The following is a 21,000-nucleotide window of genomic DNA, read 5'->3' as shown; positions in this document are numbered from 1 at the left end:
TATCACCTTTACCCACTGATCCTGAGACTAGCTTTTGTTTATCTGCTAGGTTTTGGCTTTCTTTTTGGTTTTTAGATTCTAAGGCCTTTATCCCCCGCTACAGAGACATCCTTCCAAATACTGTGACTTGGCCTGATCCCAAATAGATGAATACAAATTATTTCTGTAGTGGAGCAAGCCAACTGAGGTTGGAGTTCTATAATCATATAAGGTAGGCCTGGGGCTAGTCTCCTCACCTGAGTCTAGTCTCTTTTGTAAAATGTACATGACCACCAGCCTCACTGGGCCCTTGAGAGTAGCAGCTGAGTTTCCTGTAACAAAAAAGCACCTAGTGGAGTCCTTAAGGAATGCCACTCCCTCCCCTAGGGCTAACACCTTCTTCCTGCTCTGAACCTTTTAACTGGGATATTATAGTATTTCCCAGCCAATTTTTTTTTTTTTTTCAAATTCTCCACTGTACTGTGGCTAAACAGCTCACCAACTGAATGACCCATCTAACTGGATGCTATCCACAGGTTTAGTTTCCTAAGGACTATACTGATCTGGCTCACCCAGCCCTTTAACAGTCTCAAGACCTTGACAGAGGCTCCTGTGAGCAGTGGTCTTGAGAGATAAGTCCTGATGCAGAACCAGTCCATGGGAGGTCATGTCCCTCCCCTTTGTTTCTTGATGGCCCCACTGTCACTCACATGAAACAAAGAGGGTTTCTTCAAGGGTCCAGGATACTAAGAACACAAGTCTATCAATTCTCTAAAATATGCCACTAGATGTGGTACCTGTGTCCTTGAAAACACCTCGGCAACGATAATGTACCTGGAGCCCTTTGCATGTCTGTAACAGCTCCCGTGTTGTTCAGCAGTCCTGTTCACATGCTGGCTGTGAGTTCCTGGAGTTCTCTTTCATCTCTCTATTGCCCAGTACCTAGCACAGGTCCTGGCAGAGTAAGTGCTCCACCAATATTTGCTGGCTGACTTTCAGCCACATACTCTGATGGTAGCCTTTACTTAGGTCTCTGGACTTAAGGCTCTATGTATATGCCCAGCTTAGCTTGGAGACTTACTTAGAATGATTAAACACACAAACACATACAAATGTTTAAATCAGGAGAGACTCAAAGTATTTTATTTCCCATGGAGAACACTTGCCCAAAGATTCAAAGAGGAGAACTAAGAGTATCCTCTAAACTGTGAAGAATGCAAATGCTTGTACCAACAAATAATTCTATCTAATAGCTAAATGTCAGTAAAATATTGAAAAATCAACCTATCGTGTCAAAAAAATGTTAGCTCTTTGATTACTACCACGAGAGGAGCAGCAGACCAGCAGTTCTCCACTCTCTAGAGTGATTTGGAATTTCTGTGGAATAGGTTATTTTGAGGAGTGGATGGTTACCTAGGTAAGCATGATATAAGTACAGAAAGGAAGGGTGAAAATACGAGGCAAACAATTCAGAACCTTTTCTTTTCATATTTTTTTATTTTAAATTACAAAGGATGTTGCATACACTGATGAATCTGTATCTGACTAGAAGTGCTCAGGGGTTGGAAGGTGACAGAAAACAAAGGCAAAATTTGCATTGCCTTTCCTTCTGAAATGAAAAACTGCACAACTATTAACCAACATTTAATAGGATAATTTTTAAACAGCTCATGCGTCAACAAGATAAAGTTCTTTCTAGACAAGAGACAAGACTGAATCCAACAAAAAGTGTCATAGCTCCAGCTGGGAGAGAGAGAAAAAAAAAACTACAGAATATTTATGATAGCATTACAAACAGGATCCTACGCAACTATGCAAAAGAGGTTGCCACATTGTATGAACAAATGCTTTGAATTCTTGCCCTTCCACTCTTCTCTTGTGACTTCCGTGCTGTCAGCCCTAGTATTGTTGTCAACCACAATACTAAGCTGTAGGACAAATCCTAGGGAAAGAAGGTAAAAAAGCAGGCAGTGGAATACAGTGTCATAAAAATGTGGTGGAAAGGCAGATACAGTACACACATATACGTTTCTGTTATTTGGTTCTGAAAAAAACAGGGCGAAGGGCAAGACACAGTAATCAGTCCTGCTCCTATCCACCCAGAATTTAATTAACTACACCATTGTGTTTACATTGTTATGAAAGAGGCAAACCGAACCTAGTTCACCCAAACTTGGCACATTGAAATACCCAACTTTGATGTTCTTCACTAGTCACCAAGTCTTCAATTGCAAAATACTGTTTGGAAGCAGTTTTAAGGTTCTATCCCCTCACTACTACCTCCAAAACTCTCTTATCTAAACAAAAATGGCAATTTGGCCTAGCTCAGTTCCTAGGTGTAATTTCTACAATTTCAGTCAGTTTATTAAGCATGAGGACTATGCTTCAACACATAATCCCATTTGCCTATGGAAGTGTATAACTTTCAGTAGTACATTTTCATCATCTTTCCCCAACATGCTTATTCCTTAAAACGAAACAACCATTCCTACAGTTGACATTCATTGTTACATCCCAATGTGTTTGAAGTATTAAAAAAACATGGAGTCGTCTTCTCATAATGCCCTTATTAAGATTACAAAGATTACAAAAGAATCCACAAGTATTACGGCACTGTGTGAGACTTATTTGTCATGATCCAAGGGAAGAACAAGACTGCAAGTTCTGTGCAAAGTTGTGGAAATGGCCTCAGTTCCATGGGAAATGGTATTCCACAACAGACTTCACTAGAAGGATCATTGAAACCTTTTACTTTAACACTGAAAGCATAATTCAATGCATTCTCAAAATTCAAGTTTCAAGATATGGAGAGATGCTAACATTCTGTTACATAATTAACTAGAAAATACTTGAACAGAATTTTAGGAAACTATATAAAGAAAGGGAACGTAAGTTTTTGTTAATTCTTGCTGAAGGCAACTTGAATTCATTTATTAGAACATTAACTAAATCTTAGCAGCTAAATTTTTTAAATGTATGCAATAAAGAAAAGCACATCCATTCTTGACATTTTGGTGAATAAACTAACAGCTTTATTAATGAAGGCAAACATCAGATCATTGTATGAATATTATATATATATATATAAAAAGAAATCCAAACTAACAGCATTGTATTTCAAAAGTACTATACTTCTGTTTCTTTTAAAGAGACTTGTCATCTGTTTTTATAAAACAAAATGGGTACTCTTCTCCTAAAAAATCCTGGAAAAATGAAATAGTCAATTTCAAGCTGATGAATTGAACACACCTTTCTTTAAATGCAGACTATTGCTAGGAAGCAAATAAAGTCAAGCATCAGAAAGAAGATGTATGAGAAATGCATGAAAGTCAGAGAAAAGGGATGTAGTGAAATTACTGCTAATCTTTCCCCCTCATATTCAAAGACCATCCAAAACTGGTCTTTCATACAAATACAAAATAACTATAAAGAGAGGGAATTTGAAACCATACCCATCTGAAATCCTTCATGATGCTTTTGTAATAGTTCTGATTCTCTTACCAAAAAGGTCAAAGTTAAAGATGTAGGAAGTGGAAGGGAATGAAGACGTTTAGTTTTAAATGTACAAGTAAGGCACAATATAAAGCCACATCATAATCTGTCGTGAAGGATATAGGAAAGGACAAGAATCATACATGGTACAGTAGAACAAGCAATTATATTGACTGGAAAAGTGTGGCACCCAATTCAAAACTCAGACAAGATCTTAACAAGAGCGACTGGACAGCATGCTTTCATATGGAGACAAACTCTATAAAGAATCCAGTGTATCTGAAACTAGGAAAAAAGGTTTTTGTTGGGTTTTTTTTTTTTTTTAAATCATAGTAGTACTAGAGTCAAAGTTTATAATTGCTTTGGAACAATGGGTTTACTTGAGGTGAATTCACAATGCCTTCACTTAAGTAAGATTCTGGACTTCATTATGAGCTATCTGTATACCATGTATGAACACAGAAAACCTTTAGAGAACTCTTCTCTAATGATCTTCACCCGAAAATACATGCCACAATTTTCAAAAACAGAACATGTACAATTGTTGGGGTTTTTACATTACCCTTATAAGATTGGTTTGTGTGATACACTAAACGTATATGTTTTAATGACAATAGAGGAAGCAGATTATTACTGGCATTAAAGTACAACCATTTCTAGACGGTTTTAAATGCCACAGAGTCCCCTGGTTAAAATGTAAAGCTGCACAGCTTGCCTATGTCATCTTTATGATAAAGTTAAAACAGCAAGAGGATTTAACTTTCACTCTACATTTTACTGCCAGGTTTTTATATAGATCAAGTATCGCTGCAGCATTCTGACCAGCCCAGATTTAGCAGCAAATGGCAGGAATCATATAAAATGCAATTTTTTAACAAAGTGCTTTTCTAAGATATACATACATATATAAATAGGTACAAAATAAAGTGTCAACATTAAAAAGCTCAACTATTTAAAAGCTTTTAACTATTTAACTTAAGTAGTACATATAAAACACTGAAACTCAAGGATATGGAATCTACTAAACAGATTCAAAGTCTTTTTTTTTTGAAATGCAAGACCAAAAAATCAAATTCTGGTTTGCAGACAGGAAAAAAGTATCAAAAACCAGAATTCTAACAGAGCAGCTAGAAAGGGGCAATTTTATAAACCTTATCAGCTGAATATCATGAGGTGATTTTCACCTGATTGCAAAACTGCCATAGTTTGAAACACTTTTCAATTTACCAGACACATTCTGTCAAGACTTCATATACTTCCAACTTGCAAGCCTGTGCTTTGCTTCTCTCACCTATAAATGAAAAGCTTTAAACAACGAACTTACATTCTATTAAACCATTAGACTTGAGCTTATCATCTGTTTAGCGTGAATGCCCTAACCAGGTACATTTCCACCAAACACACAGAAAAATCTTGTGCATCACAGTTCAGCTAAGGTGGTAAGACAATCCTTACAATTCTTCTTGGGTTTCTTTTTAAGATGTCAAAGATGCAGGTAAGCAACATTGTTCATTTGTTACTGGGTGTTCTAGATCAAACCTTCACAAACTATAGCTTCATATGCTATAGCTTACAAATAGGGTTAAAAGAAAAGAACAAATTATACTTTGACACTTTATAGTCAAAGTATAATTCAAAAAGAAATCCTACAGTGGGTAATGGAGAAATAGATAATTTTACCAGCAGCTGTGCCTGAAATTTTTGGTATTTTTTTCCTTGCTAAATATGCTTTTTTTCTTTTTTTAGTTTTTAAGCCACCAGTTTTCAGAGTTCAAAACACAAGATTTGAGAATAAAACAGTAAGAGAGACAGGATGGAAAAATCTGTGGGGGAAGGTTTATAATGCTGCCTTGACATAAGAAATTTCTCATCAAGAGGTAAAGCTTGAACACAGTTAAAACACTAATGAAGCTGTTTTATATGAGCAAAAAAGAGCACCTAAAAACTAAATGTGTTAATGTTTCTCAATTCTAGAAACTATAGAAGAATAAGTCACATGTTAAGTTTGAAGAAGCTAGTTTGAAAATACCTGTACAAAAATATAAAAATCTATAAATTGTTTTTGTTTTAAGCCTGTGTTGATCTTTGAAAATATTACATGCACAATAATACATCAATTGGAAAAGTGGCAACTAAAGAATCAGATATTTTTAGCTTTTTTCTTTCTTTACATATATATATATACATAATACAATAAAAATAATCTATTTTGTTGTCTGGTGGAAGTATACTACAATAAGCTAAATAAACATTTTAATTTTCAAAGTCAAAAACTATTTTACCAATAGCTTACTAAAATGAAATATATTAAAATTTCCTACAGTAAGTGCAGAAATAAAAGACATCTAAATGGCCACCAACTTATCTACTATGGAAGCGAACTAGAGGAACAGCAAAATAATATTTGTATGTATGGATGCTCCTTCTGTAGATAATTGGACCCAAACAGAAATAAAATTCACAGTTCAGTAAGATCCCTAACCCTGACCTTTTTTTTTTCTTTTTTTCTCCTTTTTTTCATACATTCATACAGTATCATGTAAGCTGTGCAAAACTTTACTTAGACTGGCAGTTTGCCATATCAGTTGCATTTGTCTTTGGTACAAAAAATAAAACAATCGCAATAATGTGCAAGTATTTGTCTTCTTCCGGTCAAGTACCGAAATATGAGTTTTCTAGAGCCATCTTTTTTTTGTTGTTTTTTTGTTTTGTTTTTTATACAATACACAGACTCTGTGGCATATATCTACATTTCAACATAGTCCTATATACATTCAAAAAATCTGAAAAAGAGTTGGAACAAAAAAACATTTAAACCCCATAATTTTTCCATCTATATATCTTGTTTTTTCTCATTAGGGTTTTCATCATACAAAATATTACCAGTTTTATAGTTTCCCCAAAATACAAGGCACAAAGAATATGCTTTTTTTTTTCTTACTTGCACAGACATTGTGTGTGTATATATATATATTTATATATATCATCTTGAGCTCTGACAATGAACATCTAATATGGCCCACAGGCACAAGTGCTGGGTGTGCCATATACAAGTGAGATTAATGGTTGTGGAAAATTAGAACAAAAAGCAATAATTCTAAAAACAATTTAAACCGACCGTTTAAAAAAATGCTTCCTCAATTTTTTTTGTGTGTGGTTCAGAGCATAAATCTGCCACAATACTTGGCATTTTACTATTTCACTCCTCCAAAATGTTTTGATTTAACAGATTTTTGTAATCTGTACCTAAACATTTACTTAAACTATGATTTTCAATTCTGATGCCAGTAGCAGTTTTAATCATGGTTTATGCTCTGAAAATGCAATAATCAAGTATTTTGGATCATGCTTCACTTATGCTACTTAGTTCTTAAAACAATGTAACCTAATTGTAAATGTTTACATAATGCTAACTGACATGCAAAACAGAATGAAAATTTACAATGGATAACGTGACAAAACACAGACATTTCTAACCAGTGGTCCAATGAGGCTGATTAAACCTTTGATGTTGGTATCCTTAATCCTACAAGGCCTCCAGTGGGATTCCCTTCTGCAGTCTTCTCTAACACTTGGTTAACAAATTCTGAGGTTTGCCCAGCAACCGGTAGACCTGAAAAAAAGAATAAATGGCACATGTAGACACAGAAATGGAAGGCCACGAAGGGAAGGGAAGGAGCTGGTAACATCTGAGGATCAGGTGTGGCCCTCAGCTTGATACTGGTCCCAAATGAATTCCCTGGCACTTGTTATTGCAGCTCAGAAAACAATGCTACCCTTCATATTACTGTCAAACCAGGAATGGCCATGAAAAATCATAAAACCAACATTTAAAGTGAGGTAGATGACAAGTGTAACAGTCCAAATAACAGTCCAAACCTAAACCCAAAGCCTGCCGACAGGCACTGCTTCCCATGTCCTGGTTTTCCCTGTTCTCTTAGCCAATCTATTCCAATTACTCTAAACTCACCAAGTTCCATGGGTGGGCTTCACCCATGAAACTGAAAATATAGACCTGAAGGATGTTTTGGGTCATTTTTATAATTACTGGATACAGTTTAAGTTTCCTTTACTTTATTTAAAAAAAGTGAATGAATGAATAAGAAATGTTGGAAGAGAAGAGGGAGAAAGGTGGGAGCAGCATAAGTATGTAGATTTTCTCATCTTCCTCATCTTCCATAGTAAGACCAAAAGATAAAATCAGTAAATCAAATAACAGAGGTTTAAGTACATTTTTTAAAGTATTAAGAAAAATAAAAAGGATGGAAATAGAAATATATTTGTCAGCCAGGCACGGTGGCTCACACCTGTAATCCCAGCACTTTGTAAGGTTGAGGCAGGCGGATCACCTGAGGTCGGGAGTTCAAGACCAGCCTGACCAACATGGAGAAACCCCATCTCTACTGAAAACACAAAATTAGCCAGGCATGGTGGCACATGCCTATAATCCCAGCTACTCGGGAGGCTGAGGCAGGAGAACCGCTTGAACCCGGGGGGTGGAGGTTGTGGTGAGCCAAGATCGTGCCACTGCACTCTAGCCTGGGCAACAAGAGTGAAACTCTGTCTCAAAAAAAAAAAACAAAGAAAAGAAATGTATTTGTCAGCCGGGCGCGGTGGCTCACACCTGTAATACCAGCACTTTGAGAGGCCGAGGCAGGCAGATCACCTGAGGTCAGGAGTTTGAGACCAGCCTGGCCAACGTGGTGAAATCCTCTCTCTCCTAAAAATAAAAAAAATTAGCTGAGCATGGTGGTGGGTGCCCATAATCCCAGCTACTCAGGAGGCTGAGGCAGGAGAACTGCTTGAACCCAGGAGGCAGAGATTGCAGTGAGTCAAGATTGTGCCACAAGACTCCAGCCTGGATGACAAGAGTGAAACTCCATCTCAAAAAAAAAAAAAAATATAATATATATATATATATATATTTGTCATTGCTCATAGGAAGAAGTAAAAAGATATCAAAAATATTGGCTGGGCGTGGTGGCTCAGGCCTGTCATCTCAGCACTTTGGGAGGCCAAGGCGGGCAGATCACAGGTCAGGAGTTTGAGACCAGCCTGGTCAACAAGTTGAAACCCTGTCTTTACTAAAAATACAAAAATTGGCTGGGCATGGTGGCAGGCACCTGTAATGCTAGCTACTCGGGAGGCTAAGACAGGAGAACCACTTGAACCTAGGAGGCAGAGGTTGCAGTGAGCTGAGATTACACCACTGCACTCCAGCCAGGGTGACACAGCAAGACTCCGTCTCCAAAAAAAAAAGTGTGTGTATATATATAGATACAAGCTTAGCCATGTGATCAAACTTAGCATGACCAATAATGAGACAATCTGATATTATGTGGCTCCTGACTGATGGAATGAAAAGGATGTATGATGCATTCTTACCAGAAAATCTAACTGCATTTAGTCATGAGGAAACAGATAAATCCAAATGTTGAGACATTTTACAAGACCTGGATTTTTCATAAAAATAAAATAAGATGGGGAGACTGATGTAGACTAAAGAAAACAAAAGAAGAGATATAACTAAATGCAATGCCTGATCCTCGACTGGATCACACACGCAAAAAAACAAAAAATGCTATAATGGACATTATTGAGACAACTGGGAAAAATTAAGTATGGATTCCATATTAGATATTATATCAATGTTGAAGCACTAGGATGTGACACTGGCATTGTGACTAAGAGAATGTCCTTGACTTCAAGCAATACAGGCTAAAATAGAGACAAAGAATCATGATTTTTACGAGTTATTTTCAAATATTCTCTGTCCAAAATATACAGGTAGACAGAGGTAGAAATAAAGCAAATGTAGCAAAATATTAACAACTGGTGAGGGCTAGGCGGGGTGGCTCATGCCTATAATCCCAGTGCTTTGGGAAGCTGACGAGGAAGGATCACTTGAGCCTAGCCTGGGCAATATAGCAAGAACCTGTCTCTACAAACATGAAAGTAAGTTTCCTGCTGGCCAGGTGGGTGGCTTATGCCTGTAATCCCAGCACTGTGGGTGGCCAAGGTGGGCAGATCACTTGGGGTCAGGAGTTTAAGACCAGTCTGGCCAACATGGTGAAACCCTGTCTCTACTAAAAATGCAAAAACATTAGCCAGGCGTGGTGGTGCACGCCTGTAATCCCAGTGACTTGGGAGTCGACTGAGGCAGAGAATCGCTTAAATCTGCAAGGTAGAGGTTGCAGTGAGCCAAGATCACACCATTGCACTCCAGCCCGAGAGACAGAGTGAGACTCCATCTCAAAAATAATAATAAAAATAAAAATAGGCTGGGGGCGGTGGCTCAAGCCTGTAATCCCAGCACTTTGGGAGGCCGAGACGGGCGGATCACGAGGTCAGGAGATCGAGACCATCCTGGCTAACACGGTGAAACCCCGTCTCTACTAAAAAATACAAAAAACTAGCCGGGAGAGGTGGCGGGCGCCTGTAGTCCCAGCTACTCGGGAGGCTGAGGCAGGAGAATGGCGTGAACCCGGGAGGCGGAGCTTGCAGTGAGCTGAGATCCGGCCACTGCACTCCAGCCCCGGCGACAGAGTGAGACTCCGCCTCAAAAAAAACAATATATAAATAATAAATAAATAAATAAATAAAAATAACTAACTGGACAGAGTGGCGCACACCTGTAGTCCTAGCTACTTGGGGGTTGGTGCCGAAAGATCGCTTGAGTCCAGGAGTTGGAGGCTACAGTGAGCTATAATAGCACCACTGCATTCCAGCCTGGGTGACAGAACAAGACTCCGTTTCTAAAAAAAAAAAAGCAATGAATTTTAAAGAACAACGAAAACAATTGGTGAATCTGGTTGAATGAAACGTATACGTTCATTGTAAAATTCTTTCTTCTATAGGATTAAAATCTTAAAAGTTGACAGACAAAATAAGTACACATTTTATGTTACAGCTACAAGACTACCCACAAGGTAAAAACATAAAGCTTTGCAAATTATCAGAGGATACAAACAAAAGTGAAACCATAATGGATCATATAAAGGAAAAAAATAAAGGTCACATAAACAAACTCTAGCAGATCTTTTGATGAGAGCACTAAAACCAAACATAGATCAATTTTTTAAAAAATGAGCTAAACTCACCTATTAAAGAACAACCTCCAGAATAAATAACAAGGAAAATCCAAATGCATGCTACATAAAAAAATCTAGGCCAGGCGTGGGGGCTCATGCTTGTAATCCCAGCAATTTGGGAGGCCGAGGCGGACAGATCACGAGGTCAGGAGTTTGAGGCCAGCCTGACCAACACAGTGAAATCCCGTCTCTACTAAAAATACAAAAATTAGCCAGGTGTGGTGGCACGCCCCTGTAATCCCAGCTACTCAGGAGGTTGAGGCAGGAGAATCGCTTGAACCTGGGAGGCAGAGGTTGCAGTGAACTGAGATCACGCCATTACACTCCAGTCTGGGCGACAGAGCGAGACTCTGTCTAAAAAATAATAATAATAAATTTTTAGGCCGGGCGCGGTGGCTCAAGCCTGTAATCCCAGCACTTTGGGAGGCCGAGACGGGTGGATCACGAGGTCAGCAGATCGAGACCATCCTGGCTAACATGGTGAAACCCCGTCTCTACTAAAAAATACAAAAAACTAGCCGGGCGAGATGGCGGGCGCCTGTAGTCCCAGCTACTTGGGAGGCTGAGGCAGGAGAATGGCGTGAACCCGGGAGGCGGAGCTTGCAGTGAGCTGAGATTCGGCCACTGCACTCCAGCCTGGGCAGCAGAGCGAGACTCCGCCTCAAAAAAAAATAAAAATAAAAAAATAAATTTTTAAAATCTAAGAAAAGATTTTCTGATATCTGAATTAAAATAAAGTTAAATTTTAATTTAACTAAAATGTTGTGTGTGTATGTGTGTTTTGAGATGAGGAGTACAATGGCACGATCTTGGCTCACTGCAGCCTCCATCTCCCAGGCAAAAGCGATCCTCTCGCCTCAGCCTCCTGAGAAGCTAGGATTACAGGCTTGCATCACCATACCTGGCGAATTTTTTGTATTTTTTTTTTTCTAGAAATGGGGTCTTCTTATGTTGCCCAAGCTGGCTTCAAACTCCTGGGCTTAAGTGATCCTCCTGCCTTGGTCTCCCAAAATGTTGAGATTATAGACATGAGCCACTGCACCTGGCTAAAATGTTTTAAAAGGATGTAACTAATATAAAATGATTCAGAAGGATTGAAAATAAAAGAGTAGACAAAGGAATACCAAACAAATATAAATAGTAAGATTATAAACAATACCAAACAAATAAGAAAACTACATTCGTGATAATACCAGACAAGAATACTTTGTGACGATAAAAACTGTAATTCATAATGCAGATTTAGTACTAATAAATACTATTCAAACATCCTGACATTCAGAAGCAAAAACACAGAAAATATGAGATGAAACTGAAGTACATTACTGGGAACTTTTCTCAGTTCTACACAGAGTAAATGGACTGCCACAACAAAAAAAAAAAAGAAAGAAAGGAAAAAGCTTAATTAAAAATACCTAGTCAATACGTGGGACTCTTACTATAAAATAGAAAATACATCTTCTTTTAAAACTCCCGTAGAACATTTAAAAAAAAAATTGTAATCTTATATTAGGCAGCCAAGAAAATCTCAATACAAAAAACTAGAGGTCAGTAGTAAAACTGGAAAATAATCCCTACCTGCAGGGGGAAATTTTAAATCTCTCTCAAAGAATTCTTGGGTTAAAGAGTAAATCAAACCTAAAATTTCAAAGTATTCAGAAAACAATAAAAATGACAAATCAGAACTTATGTCAGAATTTATATCAGCTAAAGTAGCCCTAAGAAGAAAATTCAAAGGCTGTTATTTTATATGAATGGTCAAGAAAGAATAAAAAGAAAAAAATTAAGCATCTAACAACTCAAGAAATTAGAAGAACTGGTGAGTTAAGAGCTGGTTTTGGGGGGAGAAAGTAGAATAACCTATAATGAATCAAGAAATTAGGGAGAACAGACACAAAATAAGAAATGAAAATGGAACACTAACAACAGATACAGAAGAAATAAAAAATCAAACAAAAATGCTTTGTTCACTTTTAATAAATTTGAGGCCCAGGAGGAAGTAATTTTTCAGGAATACATAAATTATCAAAAACGACTCCAGAAGAATTTATAACCTGACAGAGAAATTACCTTTAAGAAAAATAAACTCAGCTAGGCTCAGTGGCTCAAGACTGCAGCACTTTGAGAGGCTGAGGCGGGAAGATCACTTGAGGTCAGGACTTTGAGACCAGCCTGGATAACATGGTGAAACCCCGTCTCCATTAAAAATACAAAAATTAGGCCGGACGCGGAGGCTCATGCCTGTAATCCCAGCACTTTGGGAGGCCGAGGCAGGTGGATCACGAGGTCAGGAGATCGAGACCATCCTGGCTAACATGGTGAAACTCCATCTCTACTAAAAATGCAAAAAAAAAAAAAAAATTAGCTGGACGTGGTGGCGTGTGCCTGTAGTCCCAGCTACTTGGGAGGCTGAGGCAGAAGAATGGCGTGAACCCAGGAGGCAGAGCTTGCAGCGAACTGAGATCGCGCCACTCCACTCCAGCCTGGGCAACTAAGCAAGACTCCGTCTCAGAAAAAAAAAAAAAAAATTTGCCGCATGTGGTGGCACATGCTACTCGGAAGGCTGCAGCGTAAGAATCACTTGAACCCAGGAGGCAGAGGTTGCAATAAGTCAAGATAGTGCCACTGTACTCCAGCCTGGGTGACAGAAAGAGACTGTCTCAAAAAGAAAAGGAAAAAAAACTCCAACCCATTTAAACTGGTCCAGAGGCAAATTCTGGGAATAGAGCTGTATAGCTGTTGTTATTGTTGTTTTTGAGAAAGGGTCTCACTCTGTTGCCCAGGGTGGAGTGCAGTGGTGCAATCACTGCTTACTGAAGCCTCAACCTTCCAGGTTCAGACTGGTCTTGAACTCCTGGCCTCAATCAATCCTCCCACCTCAGCCTCCCAAAGTGTTGGGATTACAGGCATGAACCACTGCATTCAGCCACCACATAGATTTTTCATCTTCATTTCCCCATATAAAAACAGAGCACTAAATGGCAAAACCATAAACCCATGGAAAATATTTACAAGTGATAAGGTATCCCTAGGAACGCCAATATTCAAGAAGATGGGAAAAAACTACCAAAATCTTTAAGACATGTACGGCAACAGCATTATCAATATTTATGTGGATGGGCCAAAAGGAAGAAATGCAAATGAAAACAAAAAAAATGTAAATAGCCAATAGGTTACCCACTGGCAAGTACAGCACAGTCAACTTGAGAACCGCAGCTAAAGCTGTGAGGGATTTTCTCCAACCCAATATTGAATACAAGGTGAGTACAAGGAGCCCACAGTTGGAAGTGAAGGGGCGCACAGTTGAGCCTCTGTGAGCTCTGAAAATGGACCAGCCAGGACTCTTGCAGGACAAGAGCAAGCCATGATAAAAACAAAAAAAACTGGCCAGGCACAGTGGCTCAGGCGTATAATCCTAACACTTTGGGAGGCCAAGGCGGGCAGATGTCAGGAGTTTGATACTAGCCTGGCCAACATGGTAAAACCCCATCTCCAGTAAAAACACAAAAATTAGCCGGGCATGGTCGTGTGTGCCTGTAATCCAAGCTATTGGGGAGGCTGAGGCAGGAAAATCACTTGAACCTGGGAGGCAGAGGCTGCAGTGAGCCAAGATCACGCCACTGCACTCTAGCCTGGGCGACAGAGTGAGACTCTGTCTCAAAACAAAACAAAAAACCCTGGGGTTGAAATTAAAATCGAGCAAGAAAGGAACTAAAGACATGAAACAGAGATGGTCCATATAAAACAAGGGAGGGGAGCAGAACAAGAAATCTCAGGGCCAGGCACGGTGGCTCACGCCTATAATCCCAGCACTTTGGGAGGCTGAGGTGGGCGGATCACGAGGTCAGGAGATCGAGACCATTGTGGCTAACATGGTGAGACCCCCATCTCTACTAAAAATACAAAAAAAATTAGCCAGGCGTGGTGGTGGGTGCCTGTAGTCCCAGCTACTCGGGAGGCTTAGGTGGGAGAATAGCGTGAACCTGGGAGGCGGCGCTTGCAGTGAGCTGAGATTGTGCCACTGCACTCCAGCCTAGGTGACAGAGCAAGACACAGTCTCAAAAAAAAAAAAAAAAAAAAAAGAGGCCGGGCGCAGTGGCTCAAGCCTGTAATCCCAGCACTTTGGGAGGCCGAGACGGGCGGATCACGAGGTCAGGAGTTCAAGACCATCCTGGCAAACACGGTGAAACTCCGTCTCTACTAAAAAATACAAAAACTAGCCGGGCGAGGTGGCGGCGCCTGTAGTCCCAGCTACTCGGAAGGCTGAGGCAGGAGAATGGCATAAACCCGGGAGGCGGAGCTTGCAGTGAGCTGAGATCTGGCCACTGCACTCCAGCCTGGGCGACAGAGCAAGACTCCGTTTCAAAAAAAAAAAAAAAGAAATCTCAGAAAGCCAGGTGCCATTTTTTTGTTTTTGTTTCAGAGATATGTTGCCCAGGCTGGTCTAGAATCTTGACCTCACATGATCCTCCTGCCTCAGTCTCCCAAGTGACTAGGATTACAGGAAAAAGCCACCAAAGCTGGCGTGCCGTGTTTTTTTGTTTTGTTTTGTTTTTTTGAGACAGAGTCTCACTCTGTTGCCCAGGTGGGAGTGCAGTGGCACAATCTTGGCTCACTGTAACCTCTGCCTCCTGAGATCAAGCAATTCTCCTGCCTCAGCCTCCCGAGTAGCTGGGACTATAGGCACATGCCACCACGCGCGGCTAATTTTTTGTATTTTTAGTAGAGACGGGGTTTCACCACGTTAGCCAGGATGGTCTTGATCTCCTGACCTCATGATCCGCCTGCCTCAGCCTCCCAAAGTGCTAGGATTACAGGCATGAGCCACTGTGCCCGGCCGCCATGTTTTTAAATGTTAACTGAAAAGCGGAGACTCTGTGAAAAAAGAAAAGCTATTCTGAACCAAACCTCCTTTTAGAAGTTCAGAGGAACTAATTTCATATATATATGAACAACAGAGAAGTATCAAGGTCAGAATCCCACAACTTTTTCTAAGAAAAAAAGAGAATAAAAGACATTAAAGAAAATGGCACGATACATGAAAGAACATAAATCAGAAATAGAATAACTAAGAAATAAGGTGACAGGGTTCAGAAAAGAATTAGAAATACAGGGGAAAATTCCTGAAATTAAAAGGAACCTAAGATCAGCAACTAATAACAGCAAATAATGCTTTAAGAGAAAGAGAAGGCAAAAAGGAGAAATAATGTTAAAAAAGAAATGAAGAGATAAAAATGATTCAAGAAACAGTGACACAAGGCAGGAAGACCATTTGAAGTCAGGAGTTCGAGACCAGCCTGGCCAACATGTTAAAACTCCATCTCTACTAAAAAATACAAAAATTAGCCAGGTGTGGTGGCAGATGCCTGTAATCCCAGCTACTCAGGAGGCTGAGGCAGGAGAATCGCTTGAACCTGGGAGGTGGAGGCTGCAGTGAGCTAAGACTGTGCCACTGCACTACTGCCTGGGTGACAGAAAAACACTGTTGAAAGAAAGAAAAGAGAGAGGAGAGAGAGGAAGGAGAGAAAGTAGAGAGAGACAGAGAGAGAGAGAAAAGAAAGACAAATACTAAAGATGGGCCAAGAAGAGCCAACCTACAGATATGAGCCCCCACAGAAGAAAAGCAAACCAAGGGAACAGATCAAACACTAAAAATATTTGAAAGTACATACTGAAAGAGCACAGTATAAACATAAAAATGTCAACTAAAAATTACCAACTCTAAGATATAACCTAGTAAAATCACTGGTATTTAAAGGAAAAATCCTTTTGACACCTAGGCAAAAACAGCAAAGCACTTATAAAGAAAAAATAATTAGGCAATATTAGCTTTTCTTTCTTTTTTTTTTGAGACGGAGTCTCGCTCTGTCACCCAGGCTGGAGTGCAGTGGCGTGATCTCAGCTCACTGCAAGCTCCACCTCCCAGGTTTACGCCATTCTCCTGCCTCAGCCTCCAGAGTAGCTGGGACTACAGGCGCCTGCCACCTCACCCGGCTAGTTTTTTTTGTATTTTTTAGTAGAGACAGGGTTTCACCGTGTTAGCCAAGATGGTCTCGATCTCCTGACCTCGTGATCCGCCCGTCTTGGCCTCCCAAAGTGCTGGGATTACAGGCTTGAGCCACCGTGCCTGGCCTCTCTTTTTTTTGAGAGAGTTTCGCTCTGTCACCCAGGCTAGAGTGCAGTGGCGTGATCTCGGCTCACTGTAACCTCCACCCCTCCTGCATTCAAGCAATTCTCCTGCCTCAGCCTCCCAAGTACCTGGGATTACAGGCGCCCGCCACCACGCCCAGCTAATTTTTGTAGTTTTAGTAGAGACAGGGTTTTACCATGTTGGCCAGGCTGGTCTTGAACTCCTGACCTCAAGTGATCCGCCTGCCTTGGCCTCCCAAAGTGTTGGGATTACAGGCATGAGCCCCACACCCAGCCAGTATTAGCTTTTCAATAGCAACACTTTATGCCAAAAGAAAATGGAGAGTCATATTCAAGATATTCAAGGAAAGAAAATATGAGTTGAGGATTTTATACCTGGTAAAACTGACTTTCAAGTGTAAAGGAGTTTACCAAACATATAAGATGTTTACATTAAAAAATAAAAAGGTAAAAATAACTTTCTCTTGTAATGTTAAATTTCCCCCTGTAGCTAACAAAGGAAGAATAAAAATGCTTTTAAAAATAAAAGGAAAGAAAAGAAAGCAATGCTATGAAAGAATACATAAAAAATTAAAATAGCATCAACCCATTTGAAGAAAAGGTCAAGCACAGAGTTAATCCATATGGAAGCAGGAAGTAAGTGATTGCTGAGGAAAATACTGATGTTTAGGGTCTACTCTCCACCTGATTGTTTTCAATATAAATATAGTTTTGTTCAAGAAAAACATTTGACCTTTTATTGTGTAAATTAAATTTTGGGGGGTTTTTGTGAGTTGTATAATGCTGGATGCCTTGGATGCTACTGTTTGTCAGTGACTTTCTCCTGTAACAGCTGAGCTGAGTTCTCATGTCTACGTCTATACTAGCTAGCTCTCTCTTCCCTGTTGGTCTCAGTTGGCCTGACGTCTAGATCCCTGCCTCTCTGATCCTCTCCACATTGTGCAATCTTTTCTGGGATGGGAAACCAGAGAGCCAAGTTTGTTAGAATCCTGTGAAATGCATTACTGAGTAAAACAAGTAAGAATCTCTACACTAAAGTGCAAACTGTAGGCTTGACAGCTCTGGGACCTTTTGTCCTCCATGAAAGGTTAAAGTTGCTAGAAGTTTGTTTTTCTTAAATGTTAAAATAGTTTCATGATTAAGTCTAAATTACAAACTGTGGTCACCTGCAACACATGCTTATGAAACACTAAATCTCAGAAGATAAAATTATTCATAAAGGAGAGTGATTACAATGAGAGCACTTGAGTTTTTTCTTCAACTAAAAGAACTTTTAATATCCCCTTAAATTATACATCTTATACATGTTATTAATTGTTATGAATTTATCTAATATTCTTCTTACCGAGAGTATCTTTAATGAGGATTTCAAGCTTCTGCCCCATGTTGGGTCCTCTCTCATCTCTTGGATTCTGTACCCGGTTTACAATCTCTTGCTTGATAGAGTTGATTACAAACAATAAATTATCTGTAAGACAGAACAAAACACTTATGTCACTAACATGAAAGACTTTCCTTTTAATTATGTAATAACAGATAATTAAGAAATTGAGAATGTGTAAGAAAGCATTAAGCAGTGATGATTACAAGTGGCTCCTACCCAAAGAAACCAATTTCAAATGATATGGCACTTGGTTTTTAAAAAGATCTCAAGATTGGCCAGGTGCGGTGGCTCACGCCTATAATCCCAACACTTTGGGAGGCCAAGGCAGGTGGATTGCTTGAGGTCAGGAGTTACAGACCAGCCTGGCCAAATGGTGAAACCCTGTGTCTAATAAAAACACGAAAATTAGCCAGGTGTGGTGGCATGTGCCTGTAGTTACAGCTATCCCAGAGGCTGAGGTAGGAGAATTACTTGAACCCAGGAGGTGGAGGTTGCAGTGAGCCAAGATCACACCACTGCACTCCTACCTGGGCGACAGAGCAAGACTGTCTCAAAAAACAACAACAAACAACACTAACAACAACAAAAAAAACCCTCAAGATTACTGGGTATGCACTTTTGATAATACACTGCACTGTAGCCAGGTGTGGTGGTGTGCACCTGCAGTCCCAGATACTTGGGAGGCTGAGGCAGGTGAATCGCTTTAGCCCAGGAGTTGCAGGCAGTTGCACTAGGATAGTAACTGTGAATAACCACTGTGATCCAGCCTAGGTACCACAGTGAGACCCCATCTCCAACTAAAAAAACGGCAATGAAAAAAGACAACACACTGTAGACATGCATCAATGTCCACCATCCTGTAAGCAACTTGCCCTACTTGTCTTCATTGGTTTAAGACCTGATAGAGCCTGATAGTGCCTGCTGTATCAAATCATAGGACCTTAGTAAATGTTTATTAAATAAATCAAACCAAGTCCCTCAAAAACAAAAGCTTTAAAAACAGATTTCCCCACCTTGAAAAGCTTTAAAACAAAACAGAACAAAAAGCAAGTTAAGGCCAGGCGCGGTGGCTCACACCTGTAATCCTAGCACTTTGGGAGGCTGAGGCAGGTGGATCACGAGGTCAGGAGATAGAGACCATCCTGGCTAACACAGTGAAACCCCGTCTCTACTAAAAATACAAAAAATTAGCTGGGCGTGGTGGCGGGTGCCTTAAGTCCCAGCTACTCAGGAGGCTGAGGCAGGAGAATGGCGTGAACCCAGGAGGCGAAGGTTGCAGTGAGCCGAGACTGCGCCACTGTACTCCAGCCTAGCTACAGAGCGAGACTCCATCTCAAAAAAAAAAGGCAAGTTAACCCAAAGTAAGGAGGGAAATAATAAAGAGCAGAAATGTATGTAACAGAAAACAAACACACAATAAGGAAAATTAATGAAGCCAAAAACTGGTTCTTTGAAATGATCAACAGCACTGACACCCCCCACCCAGGTAGATCCATCGTGAAAAATACGAGATGACGCCAATCACTCATATCTGTAACGAAAAAGGTGTCATCACTTTAGAATCTACAGATATTAAAAGGATAACAAGAAAATATGGTGCTAACAAATGTAACAACTTGGATGAAATGAACAAATTTCTTGAAAACACGATTTAAAATCCATATAAGAGGCCAGGAAGGCCGGGTGCAGTGGCTCACGCCTGTAATCCCAGCACTTTGGGAGGCCGAGGTGGGTGGATCACCTGAGGTTAGGAGTTCGAGACCAGCCTAGCCAATATGACGAAACCCCGTCTCTAATAAAATATAAAAATCAGCTGGGCGGCCGGGCGCGGTGGCTCAAGCCTGTAATCCCAGCACTTTGGGAGGCCGAGACGGGCGGATCACGAGGTCAGGAGATCGAGACCATCCTGGCTAACATGGTGAAACCCCGTCTCTACTAAAAATACAAAAACTAGCCGGGCGAGGTGGCGGGCGCCTGTAGTCACAGCTACTTGGGAGGCTGAGGCAGGAGAATGGCGTAAACCCGGGAGGCGGAGCTTGCAGTGAGCCGAGATCCAGCCACTGCACTCCAGCCTGGGCAACAGAGCGAGACTCCGCCTCAAAAAAAAAAAAAAAATCAGCTGGGCATGGTGGCAGTTGCCTGTAATCCCAGCTACTCGGGAGGCTGAGGCAGGAAAATCGCTTGAACCTGGGAGGTGGAGGTTACAGTGAGCTGAGATTGTGCTACTGCACTCCAGCCTGGGCAACAGAGCAAGACTCCGTCTAAAAAAAAGAAGCCTGGCATGGTGGTTCACATCTGTAATCCCAGCACTCTGGGAGGCTGAGACGGGTAGATCACTTGAGGCCAGGAGTTCTGGACCAGCCTGGCCAACACACTGAAACCCCATCTGTACTAAAAATAAAAATAATTAGCCAGGCACAGTGGCACATGTCTGTAATCCCAGCTACTCAGGAGACAGAAGCATGAGAACTGCTTGAACCCGGGAGGCAGAGGCTGCAGTGAGCTGAGATCGTGACACATTGCACTCCAGCCTGGGCAACAGAGTGAGACACTGTCCCAAAAGAAAAAAAAAAGAAAATCCATACAAGAAGAAATAAAGCATCTGAAGAGCTTTTCCTAGTAAAAGAACTGAAATTACCAAATATCTTCCCAAAAAAAAAGAACCCAGAAGGTTTTAATAGCAAATTCTATCATAGATACAATGAAGAAATAAAATTGATCTTATAAAACTTTGTCAAACAAAAAAGGAAGAGAAATCATGGTCCAACTAATTATATGAGGCCAGTATAGCCCTAGTACTAAAACCTTATAAAAAAAAAGAAAATAAAAATCATAGACCAATATCCTTCTTGAATGTAGACACAAAATCCTTAACAAAGCATTAACAATGGAATCCAACATATT

At 40.3% G+C, this 21,000-nt stretch overlaps 1 protein-coding gene across 4 annotated transcripts in view; it reads right to left on the bottom strand.

The window, feature by feature from the left end:
• Positions 1-1,453: 1,453 nt before the first annotated feature.
• The window catches only part of CREBRF (CREB3 regulatory factor), a 90,482-nt gene continuing 70,935 nt past the window's right edge, over positions 1,454-21,000 (bottom strand). For 3 of the 4 annotated variants that reach the window (XM_033180315.1, XM_033180316.1, XM_033180313.1), the window contains 2 exons: positions 18,058-18,180; positions 1,454-7,084 (listed from right to left, as the gene is read on the bottom strand). In XM_033180315.1, the coding sequence (XP_033036206.1) occupies positions 6,969-7,084; positions 18,058-18,180 (239 nt within the window). In that variant the 3' untranslated portion in view covers positions 1,454-6,968. The remainder of the gene's footprint in view (positions 7,085-18,057; positions 18,181-21,000) is intronic. The other variant, XM_033180314.1, reaches the window with a different exon arrangement.

The sequence above is a fragment of the Trachypithecus francoisi genome, unplaced genomic scaffold (assembly GCF_009764315.1).
Source record: "Trachypithecus francoisi isolate TF-2019V2 unplaced genomic scaffold, Tfra_2.0 Lachesis_group2, whole genome shotgun sequence".
Taxonomy (NCBI): Eukaryota; Metazoa; Chordata; class Mammalia; order Primates; family Cercopithecidae; genus Trachypithecus; species Trachypithecus francoisi.
The sequence above is the reverse complement of the archived record's forward strand: the minus strand, read 5'-3'. Positions and strand labels throughout refer to the sequence as shown.